At 40.5% G+C, this 13748-nt stretch overlaps 1 protein-coding gene across 3 annotated transcripts in view; it reads right to left on the bottom strand.

The window, feature by feature from the left end:
• Positions 1-13748, bottom strand: part of LOC121314193 (semaphorin-5A-like) — a 135888-nt gene that overhangs the window by 25223 nt on the left and 96917 nt on the right. For all 3 annotated transcript variants that reach the window (XM_041247203.1, XM_041247204.1, XM_041247205.1), the window contains exons 13-15: positions 11294-11475; positions 10836-10979; positions 6231-6378 (exon numbers count right to left, since the gene is read on the bottom strand). In XM_041247203.1, coding sequence (XP_041103137.1) covers positions 6231-6378; positions 10836-10979; positions 11294-11475 — 474 coding nt within the window. The remainder of the gene's footprint in view (positions 1-6230; positions 6379-10835; positions 10980-11293; positions 11476-13748) is intronic.

Here is a 13748-nt window from a genome sequence, read left to right as displayed (position 1 = left end):
AATATCCCAAGCACTCCACAAATCTGACCTGTATGGTAGGGTGGCAAGAAGGAAGCCATTACTCAAGAAAGCCCACCTTGAATGCCATTTGAAGTGTGCAAAAAAACACTCTGTAGCCATGTGGCAAAAAGTTTTGTGGTCTGACGAAACTAAAATGGAACTTTTTGGCCTAAATGCAAACGTTATGTTTGGCACAAACCCAACACAGCACATCACCCAAAGAACACCATCCCTACTGTGAAGCACGGTGGTGGCAACATCATGCTATGGGGATGTTTCTCATCGGCAGGGACTGGGGCACTTGTCAGGATAGAAGGGAAAATGAATGGAGCAAAGTACAGAGAAGTCCTTGAGGAAAACCTGCTGCCCTCTGCAAGAAAACTGAAACTGGGATGGAAGTTCACCTTTCAGCATGACAATGACCCAAAGCACACAGCCAAAGCTACACTGGAGTGGCTAAGGAACAAAAAGGTAAATGTCCTTGAGTAATCCAGTCAGAGCCCTGACCTAAATCCAATCAAAAATTTGTGGCATGACCTGAAGAGTGCTGTCCATCAACGGTCCCAAAGGAACTTGACAGAGCTTGAACAGTTTTGTAAAGGAAAATTGTCAAATATTGCCAAATCTAGGTGTGCAAAGTTAGTAGAGACCTATCCGACCATACTCACAGCTGTAATTGCTGACAAAGGTGCTTTCACCAAGTATTAACTCAGGGGGGTGGAGACTTATCCAATTATGATCTTTCAGTTTTGTATTTTTAATATATAATTTTTTTCTCAATAAAAACTTTTTTTCCCCTTAACAGTGTGTAGATAAGTGGAAAAAAATCCTCATTTAAATGCATGAAACTCTGAGGCACTGACACAACAAAATGTGAAAAAAATTCAAGGGGGTGTAGACTTTCTATAGGCACTGTATATATATATATATATATATATATATATATATATATATATATATATATATATATATAATTTTGAAAAGTCCAGTATAACAGTAAAAAAATAAGTATTATAGAGTCTGTCTAATTCTGTGTAAAGACAGCACATTATGTTCCAATATTTTGGAAAGGAGTTATATCCAATTAATTTTGAATGTTTTTATATAACTCCAATTAGTTTTAAAAGGAGTTAACCGGATTCTTCTAGAATATAAAATTAACTCAACGATAAGAACTGTCAAAGCACATTGATGATCAGATTTAATTGGGATTCTTGATGTATTCAATGGGGGACAAATCCTATATAAGCCCAGAGCAAGACACCATTCGACACCATTGAACTTGATCTTGCAAGCTGACATGGTCCATGCTCTGAGGGTCTCTGAAAAACGGATTGCTGTTTGGCCATATTCAGAAGTCTCTGCCTTTTAAAGACAGCTCTTATTTTTCAATATATCCAACACTACACTTCCATATCCTGGAAGGTAAGAATATATTTGAGTTTGTGTCTCATTTATATTGGTTGCATTGCTATAAGGTATAGTATTTATATTTAATATATACGTGTCACAAAAATGGCCGGAGTGGGTGGCGTCAGACCAGAGCCAGCAAATAAACAAAGAGAGAGGTGGAGTTTGGTGGAGGTGAGCGAATGGTCTCGCTCAGCATTTAAGGAATGAACAGACAGACAGAAAATAAACGGTTGTAACAAACAAAAACAGGACATGGCACATTTGCCAAAATAAACAGACTAAACAAAACACGGCGAGCAGATATTTAACTACGATTATTATTATTATTATTATTATTATTATTATTATTATTATTATTATTATTATTATTATTATTATTATTATTATTCCACTCACCGAACACACAACCCAGAGTATGTGAAAACATGCTGCTTTTATGCCAATTCCCTGTGCTCACATATTATTACTTTTTACTTTTTACAATCCTCGTGCCTAAATACAAATATACATTTTAAACACTTGTGTTAGACACACCTGTTTATATCCCGTGTACCAATGACTATACACCAACATTAACACACAACATATAATACACACAGGGGCGGGCACTTTGCCAATATAGGTATAGGAAATGAGGTTTTAGCTGTAGAGAGTTATATACTGTATGTTTCTACGATTTAGCGGTGGGCGCTTTAGCGTAGTTGAGTTTTTTGCATTTCCGTAAAGCCTGAAGGCTAAGCATATGATAACTATATTTGTATTACTGTACTGAAGTATTAACGCTGTTAATGGGAAGATCGATTGTACCTCCCTCCGCTCTCTCTCTCTCTCTCTCCTCTACTTCAGCGGAGAAGATGAGGCTAGAGAGAATGGGCGAGACGGAGGGTAGGAAGGATGGTATATAGAGAGTAGGCTAGAGATACGTGATAGTCGTGCTAGAAGGAGAGGTGGGAGATAGATAGAGGGGCGGAGTATGGGAGATGTAGAGGGGTAGGGATATATATAGTGAAATAGAGAAGTGGTATGAGTGCAGAGGGAATTTAAGGATAGGTTGATGAGAGGAGATAGAGATGAGAGTAAATGAGAGGGGGAGATTGGGGAGGAGATTAGGAGAGAAAGTGTGCGTAAGAGAGAGAGGTGAGAGGGGAGGAGCGGAAGATGAGACGGATATAGGATTTAAAGGAGGAAGGGAAGGAGAAGAGGAGATGTAGAGCATTTTAAGAAGATAGAGATAGTGGGAGGAGGAGAGAGAGAGGCAGGGAGATAGGAGGGAGAGAGGGGAAGAGAAGGAGGGAGAGGATAGGAGCATAGTGTAAGATGAAGATGGGGAGGAGAGCATAGAGAGGAGGATGAGCTAGGGAGAGAGAGAATGGGGGGAGGTGAGTTGGGAAAGTAGGCGGAGAGGAGAGATAGAGGGATAGAGAGAGTCGAAGGAGATGAGGGAGAGAGGAGACAGATAGGGAGAGATAGAGAGGTGAGGAGCTATGAGTGGGATAGGGTATAGGGAGAGTGAAGGAGAGAAGGGAGAGAGAGAAGAGTAGGGGTGGGTTTTTTTTTTTGCGTCAGAAGGAGAGGGAGAGGACGGGGGCAGATGATGGTATATTTTTGGAGGAGAGGGGATGATTGGAGAAGGGTAGAGGAGATGGCCGAGATATGAGAGGGAAAGAGAGGGAGGAGCAGGAGAGAAAGGAAGGAGTTGGTGAGGGAGATGTCGGAGAGGGGAGGGAGATGAGAGAGAGAGAGCGAGGAGCGAGGAGTGAGTAGAGGGGAGCTGTGGAGGGAGGATGGGGGGAGAGTATTGGAGAAATGCGGGAGGACGAAAGGGATTTTGAGGATGGGAGAGAGGCGACATAGAAGATGAGGGAGAGGAGGAGTGAGAAAGTAGAGGAGAGAGAGCAGGAGGATAGAGAGCGAGTAGGGGGGTGACGGGGAGATAGAGAGGTAGGATAGAGAATGGGAGAGTAAAAGCGATTTGGGAGGGAGAGGGATAGCGAGGAAGGGGAGGAGGGCACATAGTGCAGCGAGATGATAGGATAGGAAGATGGTGTAGGGAGAGAATAGCGAGGGGGGAGGAATTGAGGGGCGGAGACAATTGCGGAGGAGCAAATAGTAATAAGCAGGAGGCAGATGAATGAGATATCGGAGATGAGGTAGATGATGGGGGAAGGCCGAGATGGTTATAAGCTATGAGAGAGAGAGAGGGAGGGGCGGAGAGGTTAGTAGAGAGGATAGAGGATGGAAGGTGGAGTGAGATGTGATGTATGATGGAGAGATGATGAGATGTGTAGAGCAGATATCGGAGCGGCGGAGGAGGAGCAGAGGAGCGGAGAGAGAGTTATAGAGAGAGGAGAGAGAGAGGGGTAATAGAGAGGGGAGGGAGAGAAAACAAAAAAAAAAAAAGGAGGAGGGATAGGGAGTGACGAGGTAGGGAGAGGAGGGATGAGGAGAGGAGAGAGGGGAGAAAGGGGCGGATGAGGGGGGAGGTATGGGGAGATGAGGGGGGAGGAAGTTGAGAGTAGGAGAGGAAGAGCGGGGGCGGAAGGTGGTTAAGGAGGGAGAGAGGAGTGGACAGGAGGGTGGGAGATAGGCGAGAGTAGGATAGAGTGAGATGAGAGAAGTAAGGAGAAGAGGAGCGAGGGTAAGATTGGAGGTCATAGATGAATTGGGAGGAAGGGAGGAAGAGATAGGACGGAGTGATTATGAGGATTGTAAAGAAGAGGAGCAGAGGAAGACTAGGAAGAGGGGAGAGGAGAGAGGAGGTAGGGATGGCGGAGGGGAGTGGGTGGAAGGGCTAGGAGAGAGGGAGGAAGAGGAGGAGGGGAATGGCTCTTACTGGAGATCTCGCTGGGAGTAGGGAGATAGAGTAGGAAGAAAGATGGTAAGAGGCGAGAGATAGGAGGGGGTGAGAGAGAGAGGCGGGAGAGAGAGGACTAGGAAGAGAGAGAAGGAGATAGAGGAGAGAGGGAGGAGGACGCTCTCTCTCTTCTCCCCCTCCCTCTCTCTCTCGGGGAGATAGATGGGATGGCGCTGGGAGAGGGGAGTAGGGTCAGAGAGGGGTGGGATGCGAGCGATAGGCGAGAGAGGGAGAGGGAGAGGATGGAGAGAGAGGAGTAGAAGATCGAGAGAAGAGTGGGGAGAGGGATGCGAGAGCGAGCCTTCCTCTGCCTATAAGCAGGGATCCAAAGTGGCTTGCAACCACTCGATCCATTATTAAGCATTTAATAAATCAAAGGAGTACTAATACTGCTCTGATTCGTTAAAAATTCACATTAAATTAGTCTGATAATTAAAAAGTTGTTTAGACATATAGTGAGCCCAGTGCACGAACATAACCACTTACAGGAGTTTAGAACATCTCTGTCCTCCTTTAACATCTCCCCTGAGTTTAAAAGTATGCTCAGAGCATATATAAAAAGAGTACATGCGACTCGGACAGTATCATATACTGTGAAGGTAGAATAAATATTATTTGGTGTCCAGATCTTGTTTTTCATCACATCCTTGAAACCTATTTTTAAGTTTGCCCAAGAATTAGCAACTAAATACCATGAATAATACATGGGTGAAGAAAATATTTAATTTTTGTATATCTTATTATTGTACATCTGACTTTAGTGTAATATATCTAGACACCTGTCTGGAATAATTGATTGGTTACACTGGTTTTGTTTTAGGTTACAGTTTTCTTCGTTTTTTGGGGACGAACCTTCAACTATAATGAACCTGGCCCCTGGATCCCAAATAATAATAATAACGAAAAAGATAATATAAACATGCACTGTCAACATCTCAGTCTGTACGCATGGGACACCACCTCCACAGTTAAGTCAACTCTTTTCTCTTAATAAAAAGAGTGCGCTGTGTAACTATGCCTCTGCAACGTCAGTGACAAAAACAAACTTCAGAACCTATAATTGTTCTTTCGGCATAGGTGTAGGACAATTGGCCCTGCTGGATAGTGAAGGGCCAGCTGAGATAATGTGAATACTGAGCTTAAGAGTTAAATCAGCCTGACTATAACTCTAACCATAACCTAACCCTAACCCGAACTGAAAGAATGTAGTACAATTTTACATTGGCCCGTCTTTCTGCACCAGGTAAAGAGAGTGGAGCAGAGGGTCCGTTCTGCAGGAACGGCAGCTACACAACCCTGAAACTGCAAACAGCGTTTGTGAAGGCAATGCCCAGCCAAGGCCGTATGAAGCAGCAGGAGTCGTCGTATGAATACCGGCTTATCAGTAGGTTAGTTTAGGGGCTAGTGATCCCATGTAATGTATAGCGAGGGTTACGTAGTGTAATCTTTTATTTGTAGTTTTTGTACTGGGTTTTATTTTGCTTTTTGTACAGATTGCTGTATGTGTCCTCTGTACATTACCATGGCTGGTAACGTCACATGACCACCTTTGTTTACTTTCATTTTGTTTGTGAATAAAAAAACTCCACCTCCATTGTCTCTGTGTTGCTTAAACAGCGGTTACCCGCAAAAGTGACAAGAGCACCATGACACACTCTCCCTTTTTTTTGTTATATTTCAAGTCTGATTCCTTACATTACTGTAGCAAAAGATAACTAAAAAAAAAATAATAATAAGTATAGAACAGACAGCTGTTAGCTCATAAACACTGTATAGTCCTACAGCCCAGTCACATGACAGCACAGAATGCAAGGTATTTTTTGCAGTACAGGAAAGTTATATACTTTGTGAATAATACAGCAAGTCTAGAAAGCAGACACAGCCCTGTCCCTTTTAGATACCACAGAAGCTCATGTTGGTAACCGCTACAGCTGTTACTTCTGCTGTGTCATAAAACACATACCAGACTACAACCGGGACATTCATTCCCATTCTCACAGGTCCTGCGTCGGGCCTGAACCCCTCCCCCACAAGGAGCGGTGCAGCGTTCCCACGAACCCCAACTCGACCAGTAGATGTGCGGCGGACAGGGCAGGTGCTCATTGCAGTATCTACAAGGGAAAGGAAATAGTGTTACATGGAAGTTACATGCTTTAAACAGCTTAATCATTTACACAGATGTTTGCCCTTTAAACTACTGCTGTTCAAATTGTTCAAAAGGTTAGAATGTTCATTTTATACACACTAGAACTGTAAAATTAATTCAGTTTTTATCAGGATTTACGGTGACACCTGGACCAAGGCTTAGTATAAATCGGATTTCTTATAAGGGTCTGTTTTCCAAATGTTTCGCAGACCCACTGAAACACAAGGCAGAACATTCATATTTTGAAGTACAGTGTGACTATGTATCTTGTGGAATTGTGGTATCCATCTGTAAAACGGTTGAGTAAAAAGGGTACATTTTTACCTGAGATTTTGGCTTAATTGTCCTGATAAAGTACAGAGTCAGACCAAACTCAGTAAACCAATGTAATATGAGCGACAGAGAGATAATGTCATGGTCATCTTGGGATATTAGATTTGAATTAAATCTCACCAAGAGGATCCATAAAGTGCTGAATTAGCCAGAACTGGGTATTAAATCATTCCCTACTTTCACACCGGTGTCATTTCTGGGTCTTAGAGTGACTGTTAAAAAGCTTTTCTCTGTATATTCTCTCCTATATTATACATGAACCATATAGCAATAATAAGCAACTGTCATTTTTTTTCCATCAAGAACTTGGATAGTATCTAGAAAATATATATATATATATATATATATATATATATATATATATATATATATATATATATATATATATATAATATATATAAAATGTTCCTTGTGCTTCTTCTATGCATTAATACCATATCCTCTCGGATATGAGATGTTGTGTTTCAGTTTGGGCTGGTTCCTGATTTAATTTCTTTTAATATTTGTTTCTATAAAAAACGATAATTGTGTTACAGATCGATTTAGGATTGATAGTTTTGTAAAATGATAAATGTTTATGATTTCTAAGGCACCTGAGGCCTCTCATTATTAAATTGAGAGGGAGCTGTGACTCTTATTTAGCCTGGGATCCATTTTATAAAGGCTCTCCAGTTGTGATGTGCTTTATGAAGACGCAGCGGTCATCCCTGCGAGCGTTTAATAAAACACATCGCAAGTGCTTTCGAGATCTGCATTGAGAAAAATCAGTAACTTCAAAGCACAGTGACTGATTGCGTAATTGCATACAATGGCATGTGTGCCAAAGAAATCCAATTTTCCGAAATAATACATTGATACAATTATTGAAATGGTAGGTCAACACAAATCCGACACATTGTCAGGAAGTTTAGTCACAAAGAAAAGTGTCAGATGATCACGAATTTTGGTGGAACAAAGAGCAGAGAACAGTAGAAAGAAATGGGTAGATCAAGTGAGAAGAACAATTTAAAAGGAGGGAAAGGAAGGAAAGGAGATGAAAAATGGTCTAAATATAATTGGTGAAGTAGCTGTTGCTGGTATTGAGAGAGGATTGGAATAACCAAAAAAGAAAAACACATCTTTTTGTTATCCATCCAAGTAAGCAATAATTAAAATAGCAAAACTGTTACACAACTTTTTAATAAAATGTATTATTACAATGCACTCTGTTTATAAGAATGAAGAATAAAATCAATATAGATTGTTTTTGGATTGGAACGGTCCCTGAATGCTCTTTCCATTCTGATTTCCCTGCTATATCAACAGCCAGCTAGTTGTATGAGTGGCATTGGTATGTCTGAAAACAGGATATGTGATGAAAATTGCTACCTACGGTGCTGTCTGGCTGTCACAAGCTTCAGTCAAAATCTGCGATTTTTATGAAAACCAAATTTTAATCTGCGAGGTGCCTGCGATTCATAAAACAGGCCCATGGACTCTAAAGGACCCTGGTTGTAACTCTAATGTGTATGTAAACTTGGTCATGGTGCCAGAGAGCTGCACGTAAACCTTATTATCGATCACTAATCAGCACCATCTTGCATAACAGTGGAGAGCACAGTGCTTTTTTCTTCAAAAGAAAAGAGAAAGCATAAAAATGCAACATTGTGAATACAAGTCATATTACTTTAAAAATAAATTCCCCACATTTACCAAACAAAACCTTACACCAGTCATGGAATTAAAATCCACAGCCTCAGAGATATCTGAAACCATGCAAAGTGCTGCTTCGCAGTAAAGAAGGGAAACAAGTTCTTAAAACACCTACCTTCCCTTTCCAGATGCTGACTTAGCATCATTTGTCCCCCAACACAAGCAATATCATTATATTTGATACATTCAGGAAAGCTCTATAAACATCAGGTATGTTTTCACAGCTAAGATTCATTGCTGGGTGAATCTGAAGGCAACTGCTACTAGATGGGTTCCTGCCAAGTTTTCTGGCAGATCTGCAATCTGGACTCTCAAGTGCCTAGAACCCTTCTCAGCTTGCTTGATTTCTGCATCAGTGCAGCAATTATGTTAAGAATCAGTAAATCAACTGCCCTCTACATCAGCTTTTGAAATCTGCTGATAGGGGAAAAGCTAACACTACTTTCTATTTATTTTATTAAACCAGCTTGAATAGTGGTTTACATAGACCTTGTTGTGTTGTGCGTTCATGTGAGAATGTTTGGTGGTTTATACTGATCCCATCCCACAATGTCACACACCCTTCACTCTCTAGAAATGGACTGCCCAAGCAATTAATCAGCCATAAGCATGTTCACATGAAACTGACTCTCTTTTGAAAAAAACGAGGACTGCAAACAGACATGCAGTCTGCAGATTATGTGGGCAATGTACAGTAAAAGAGCCTCAACATATTGTTATATTGGCCTGAGCTCCATTCACAGGTTTAATGTAGCTAGGCAACAGACATTTCTAAGGGATGTGCCTAAAATGTTGTTTGTGGCCTTCAGTCATGACCTTTATCCTAGTCTAACCCTTATGGTGGCTGTGATTTCTTGCACAGCATCCCAGGCGCTTTACAATAGAAAAAAGCCATTGGTCAATCAATCCAGCTCAAAAATTATTTATTTAAATTAATTTGATTTAAAAGATTTGACTATTCCAACATTCCTGGTATAAATTGGGACGGAACTCCTAAGGCAGGGAGCAGAACAAGTAAATCCCTCCTGATTTTAGACAACTTCCAGGAACTAACAAAAGCTCAGCCTTCACTGATTTCAAGGCATGACTCAGAACATAAGGTACCAACAGTTCCTATAAATATAAAGACCTAAAACATTCCCTTACCATTATCATTACTGTATGGGTATTTACCACCTAAAGACCTGAAACCTAAATATTGCATACCAAATCTGCTCAGTGAGCCTGTGATGCAGTCATGGCCCGCCCCACAAGGGCACAAAAGGACTACACTCACAGATCTCATCGTAAATTTTTCTTCAAGCCACCATGGACGCAGCGACCTTGAAGGTTTCTAATTCTCTGGAACCAGGGTTATGATAATAACCTAACATTCCCCTTCAAGTATGAAATGTAACCTTTAGCTTATGGGTGAGTGTACTAAAGCCATTGCAAGGGCAAGATTGTAGAATGACTGGAAGGCTACAAGAATAGACCAAGAGGCTGCCCCTGTGCTTTACCATTCAGAACCCAAGTAACAAGTAGCTAGGGTGAAACAAATTGAGGGAGAACTCACCACTATGCCTGTGTTGTAAGGGTTGACTGAGAAGCCACCCTTAACACTCTTGTTCCAGAACAAGGGTTTTGAGGATCATTAACATAAAGTTTGTAGAGCCTAGTAAAGGTATGGGGAGTAGCCCACGCTTCTGCATTGCAAATGTCTCCAACAGATGCACTCTAGAATAAAACCATGAAGTTGCCATGTGGAATGAGCAGTGTGAGGTTTTCTAGAGGGGGCAAGTTAACCAGCTTATAGGCAGTCCTAACCGTGTCTGCCTCCCACATGGACAGCCCCTGCTTAGACTGGGCTTGACCATGGGACTTAAAGAGTTAAAAAGGTATGGTGGACTACATGTAAAGCCCCCTAGACACATACATATTTATCAAGCAGTATCAATCTGAAACCCTGTGCTTCCTACCAGAAATGACCTCCACATTAAATTAGGTTTGCTGGCTTAGTAATCAGTTTATCAACAACTAAAACTAAATATTCTTTTCGAGAAAATCCTGCTGATTCTGGATCTTAAAATAAAACAGCTATCAGAATACTTACAATAGATATTACAGCCTTAACTAGCAGAAACTGAAAACTGCTTTTTATTTTTTTAATTCTCACTGACCTCACTGGAACTAATAATTTGCCAGATAATACTTCCCAGTTACTGTGCATCTGTGAGGTTTTATCAAATGAATAAAATGTCACATCACAAATGATTCTCTTTTAATTTATTTAACGTACAAAATATATAAATAGCACACTTGACACAGATCATTTTGGACCTGTTCTACAGTTCTGTTACCTGCAGTGCTGCAAGGCTATTAAGTTTCCCTCTCATTCGGGAATGTGCTGGCACATACCTCTCCTCCCTGTTTTGGCCCACACAGACTCTTCCTCCATGTCGAGGGCTTGGGTTACTGCAGGAGCGCTGCCGAACCTGAAAGCCAATCCCACAAGTAGTGCTGCAGGGAGACCATACAGTCCAAGGTGTCCAGCCTCCATTCCTGACCAAAGAGTGCCGCCATTAGCAGTGAACCAAAATTCCAATAGAAAATATCACCTAATAGTGGCAATCATCATATTATCATGGTTTAGTGTAAAATAATCTAGTTAAAAAAAAAAAAAAAAACTGCAGATGATTGGAAATCGTGTATGCAAGGAAAACGGCAGAGGAATGCAACACAATAAATATAAATAATAACAAACAGCTGTCTGAAAAATACCGATATGTATTTTATATATAACAAATCTCATCTTGTTTAATGAAAATATAATCAAATTTAAAAAAAAAAAGCTGATTTGCATAATTGTAAACTACCTGGAGCAGTTGGCAACCTCCATGCTTGGGCCTTCACACAGCTGACCACCACACTGTGGGGCTGGACTGTCACAGGATCTAGTCCTGCAGCGGCAGGAACCAACACTATTGCCATCAGTGTGGCTGCAAGGTTTCCATAGTGACCAAGCTCCATAGTGCCCGTCAATGGTCATATTCTTTGACTGTTAACAAAAAAACATTTTTTTTTTTATATTACATTGTTTTATTTTGTATAACGAAAAATGTAACATGTGAATAGCTGTGCTGATCCCCATACATAATGCATGAATATATAGTAAGTATATATACTTTTTTTTGGTGTTTACCTTTTAATAGGATCAGCTAAAATATGTATACAAATAAAAGAACATAAGAACATAAGAAAGTTTACAAACGAGAGGAGGCCATTCGGCCCATCTTGCTCGTTTGGTTATTAGTAGCTTATTGATCCCAGAATCTCATCAAGCAGCTTCTTGAAGGATCCCAGGGTGTCAGCTTCAACAATATTACTGGGGAATTGATTCCAGACCCTCAAGATTCTCTGTGTAAAAAAGTGCCTCCCATTTTCTGTTCTGAATGCCCCTTTGTCTAATCTCCATTTGTGACCCCTGGTCCTTGAAAAGATTGTGCATATGGTACTTTTGTCGAGGTCACCACAAAAATTTTAATGTTTGCTTAAAATGCCAATATTTATACAGAAGCACAACCAGTGTCCTACACTATTGTATGCTGCCCTTAGTTACCAGTGTTTCAGTTACTGTTATATTCTTTTACTTGGGCACGTTTCTGACTTAGAAGAGAATTTGCAGGTTACAGCACACATTTTTTTTTCCAACATATGGTGTGTGTCCTTGAAAATGTTTCACTTGTCTTTGGTTCATGTCTGGCCCTTGCTGCATCTCTTGAAAATTGGCAAGGATGCTGGGAACTGAACAATCTGTTTAAGTGCCCAGCAGATTGGCAATGGTGTTACAGTATATGAGAAAATGTGTTGCATTGTTATTTACTGGGCATGATCGAGGGCTGCGTGGAGTCGGGAATTAATGAAAGATATGTACTTATAACTTAAATAATAAGGAGATTCCCCTTGGCTCAAGGAGAGCTGCCCTCGCGGAGGTGAGACCAAACCGATCGGTCTCCAAGGTTGGGAATCAACTGTTACATCCCCCAAGGGGGTCTACATGAGGGAAATGGGAGATGTGAGTGATAGATACATTTGGCCGAGGGTCCCCCTTAGCTCTCGGAGAACCTTCCTCGTGGAGGATGAATCCAGTGGCGTCTGGGCTTCCAAGGTTGGGAAGCGAGCTTCCCCGAATAACACACAAGTTTACAATACCACATTATTTGGCACTGAACATTGCTCTGATTCAGGTCAAGATAAACCCTGTTCGATAAAATCACTAGATTGAAACCAAAGCAAAATGAACATCTGGAGAAGAACCCCTCTGCACAACTGAGTCATGATTTGAACTTTGTTTTTTAACAACCCCCTTCTGTACTTTTTTCCAGAGATAATATACATTTTGAGCAGGTCTTTTTATAAACTGTTTTGTGATAAATAGTTAAACCCTTACAAAAGTACTTTAATATTACTATAAAAACACTATATTGTGTTGATTTTGTATATTAGCAGTTTAGTTTATCAGTAATGTGACAATTCTGACAAGCAGTTTTTCTTTGTTATTCACTTTAGTTCTGATAGCTGCATGTGTAAGTGTAATTTGATTATTAGTCTCACTTCTACACCTGCGCAAACTTCCCTGTTGACAGTTCCGTGGTTAATGGCTGCTGCTACCACGAAACAGTGAGTCTGAGATTTTTTTTTTTTTTTTTTTTTCCATTACAGGGAAGCTCACAGTGTTGAATGTGAGACTAATAATCAAAAAGCTAATACTGCCTTGGAACTAAGTGTCCATTGAGGCACAAATCCACACACCTCTGTAGTGTTTCTAGGTCATTTTCTAATGCAGCATTTCAGATTGATTATATACATATTATATTATATACATTCAGAAGTACATTTAGTACAATAAAAACAATATAAACAATAAAAACAGCAATAGAAAAGAACATTTTAAAATTATAGCAAATAAAGCAAAAGATGAAGAACTCAAACCGAATAAACAGGAATAAAACTATATATATATATATATATATAAACATGGCAGGGAGGGGGTTAATATCCTCCCTGCCAAAAACATGTGCGTATGCACGTTTTTGTTTAATTATTGTTGGTTAATTGTTATTGCCAGTTGGCAATTATTGTAAATTAGAGCCAACTGGCAGGTATAAATAGTCAGCAGCCAGCCAGACTCAGGACTGCTGAGTAGAAAGGAGCAGAAGATGCTCTCTATTCCCGAGCAGTCGGAATTATTGTAAGTTTTGTGTCAAACCTATGTGGTGTGTTTTGTATGCTGCAGATAAATAGTGGAGCCATCCTGCAAGCTAGTCAGGG

The sequence above is a fragment of the Polyodon spathula genome, chromosome 4, assembly GCF_017654505.1.
Source record: "Polyodon spathula isolate WHYD16114869_AA chromosome 4, ASM1765450v1, whole genome shotgun sequence".
Taxonomy (NCBI): Eukaryota; Metazoa; Chordata; class Actinopteri; order Acipenseriformes; family Polyodontidae; genus Polyodon; species Polyodon spathula.
Note: the sequence above shows the minus strand (reverse complement) of the source record. Positions and strands in the feature narration are given on the sequence as shown.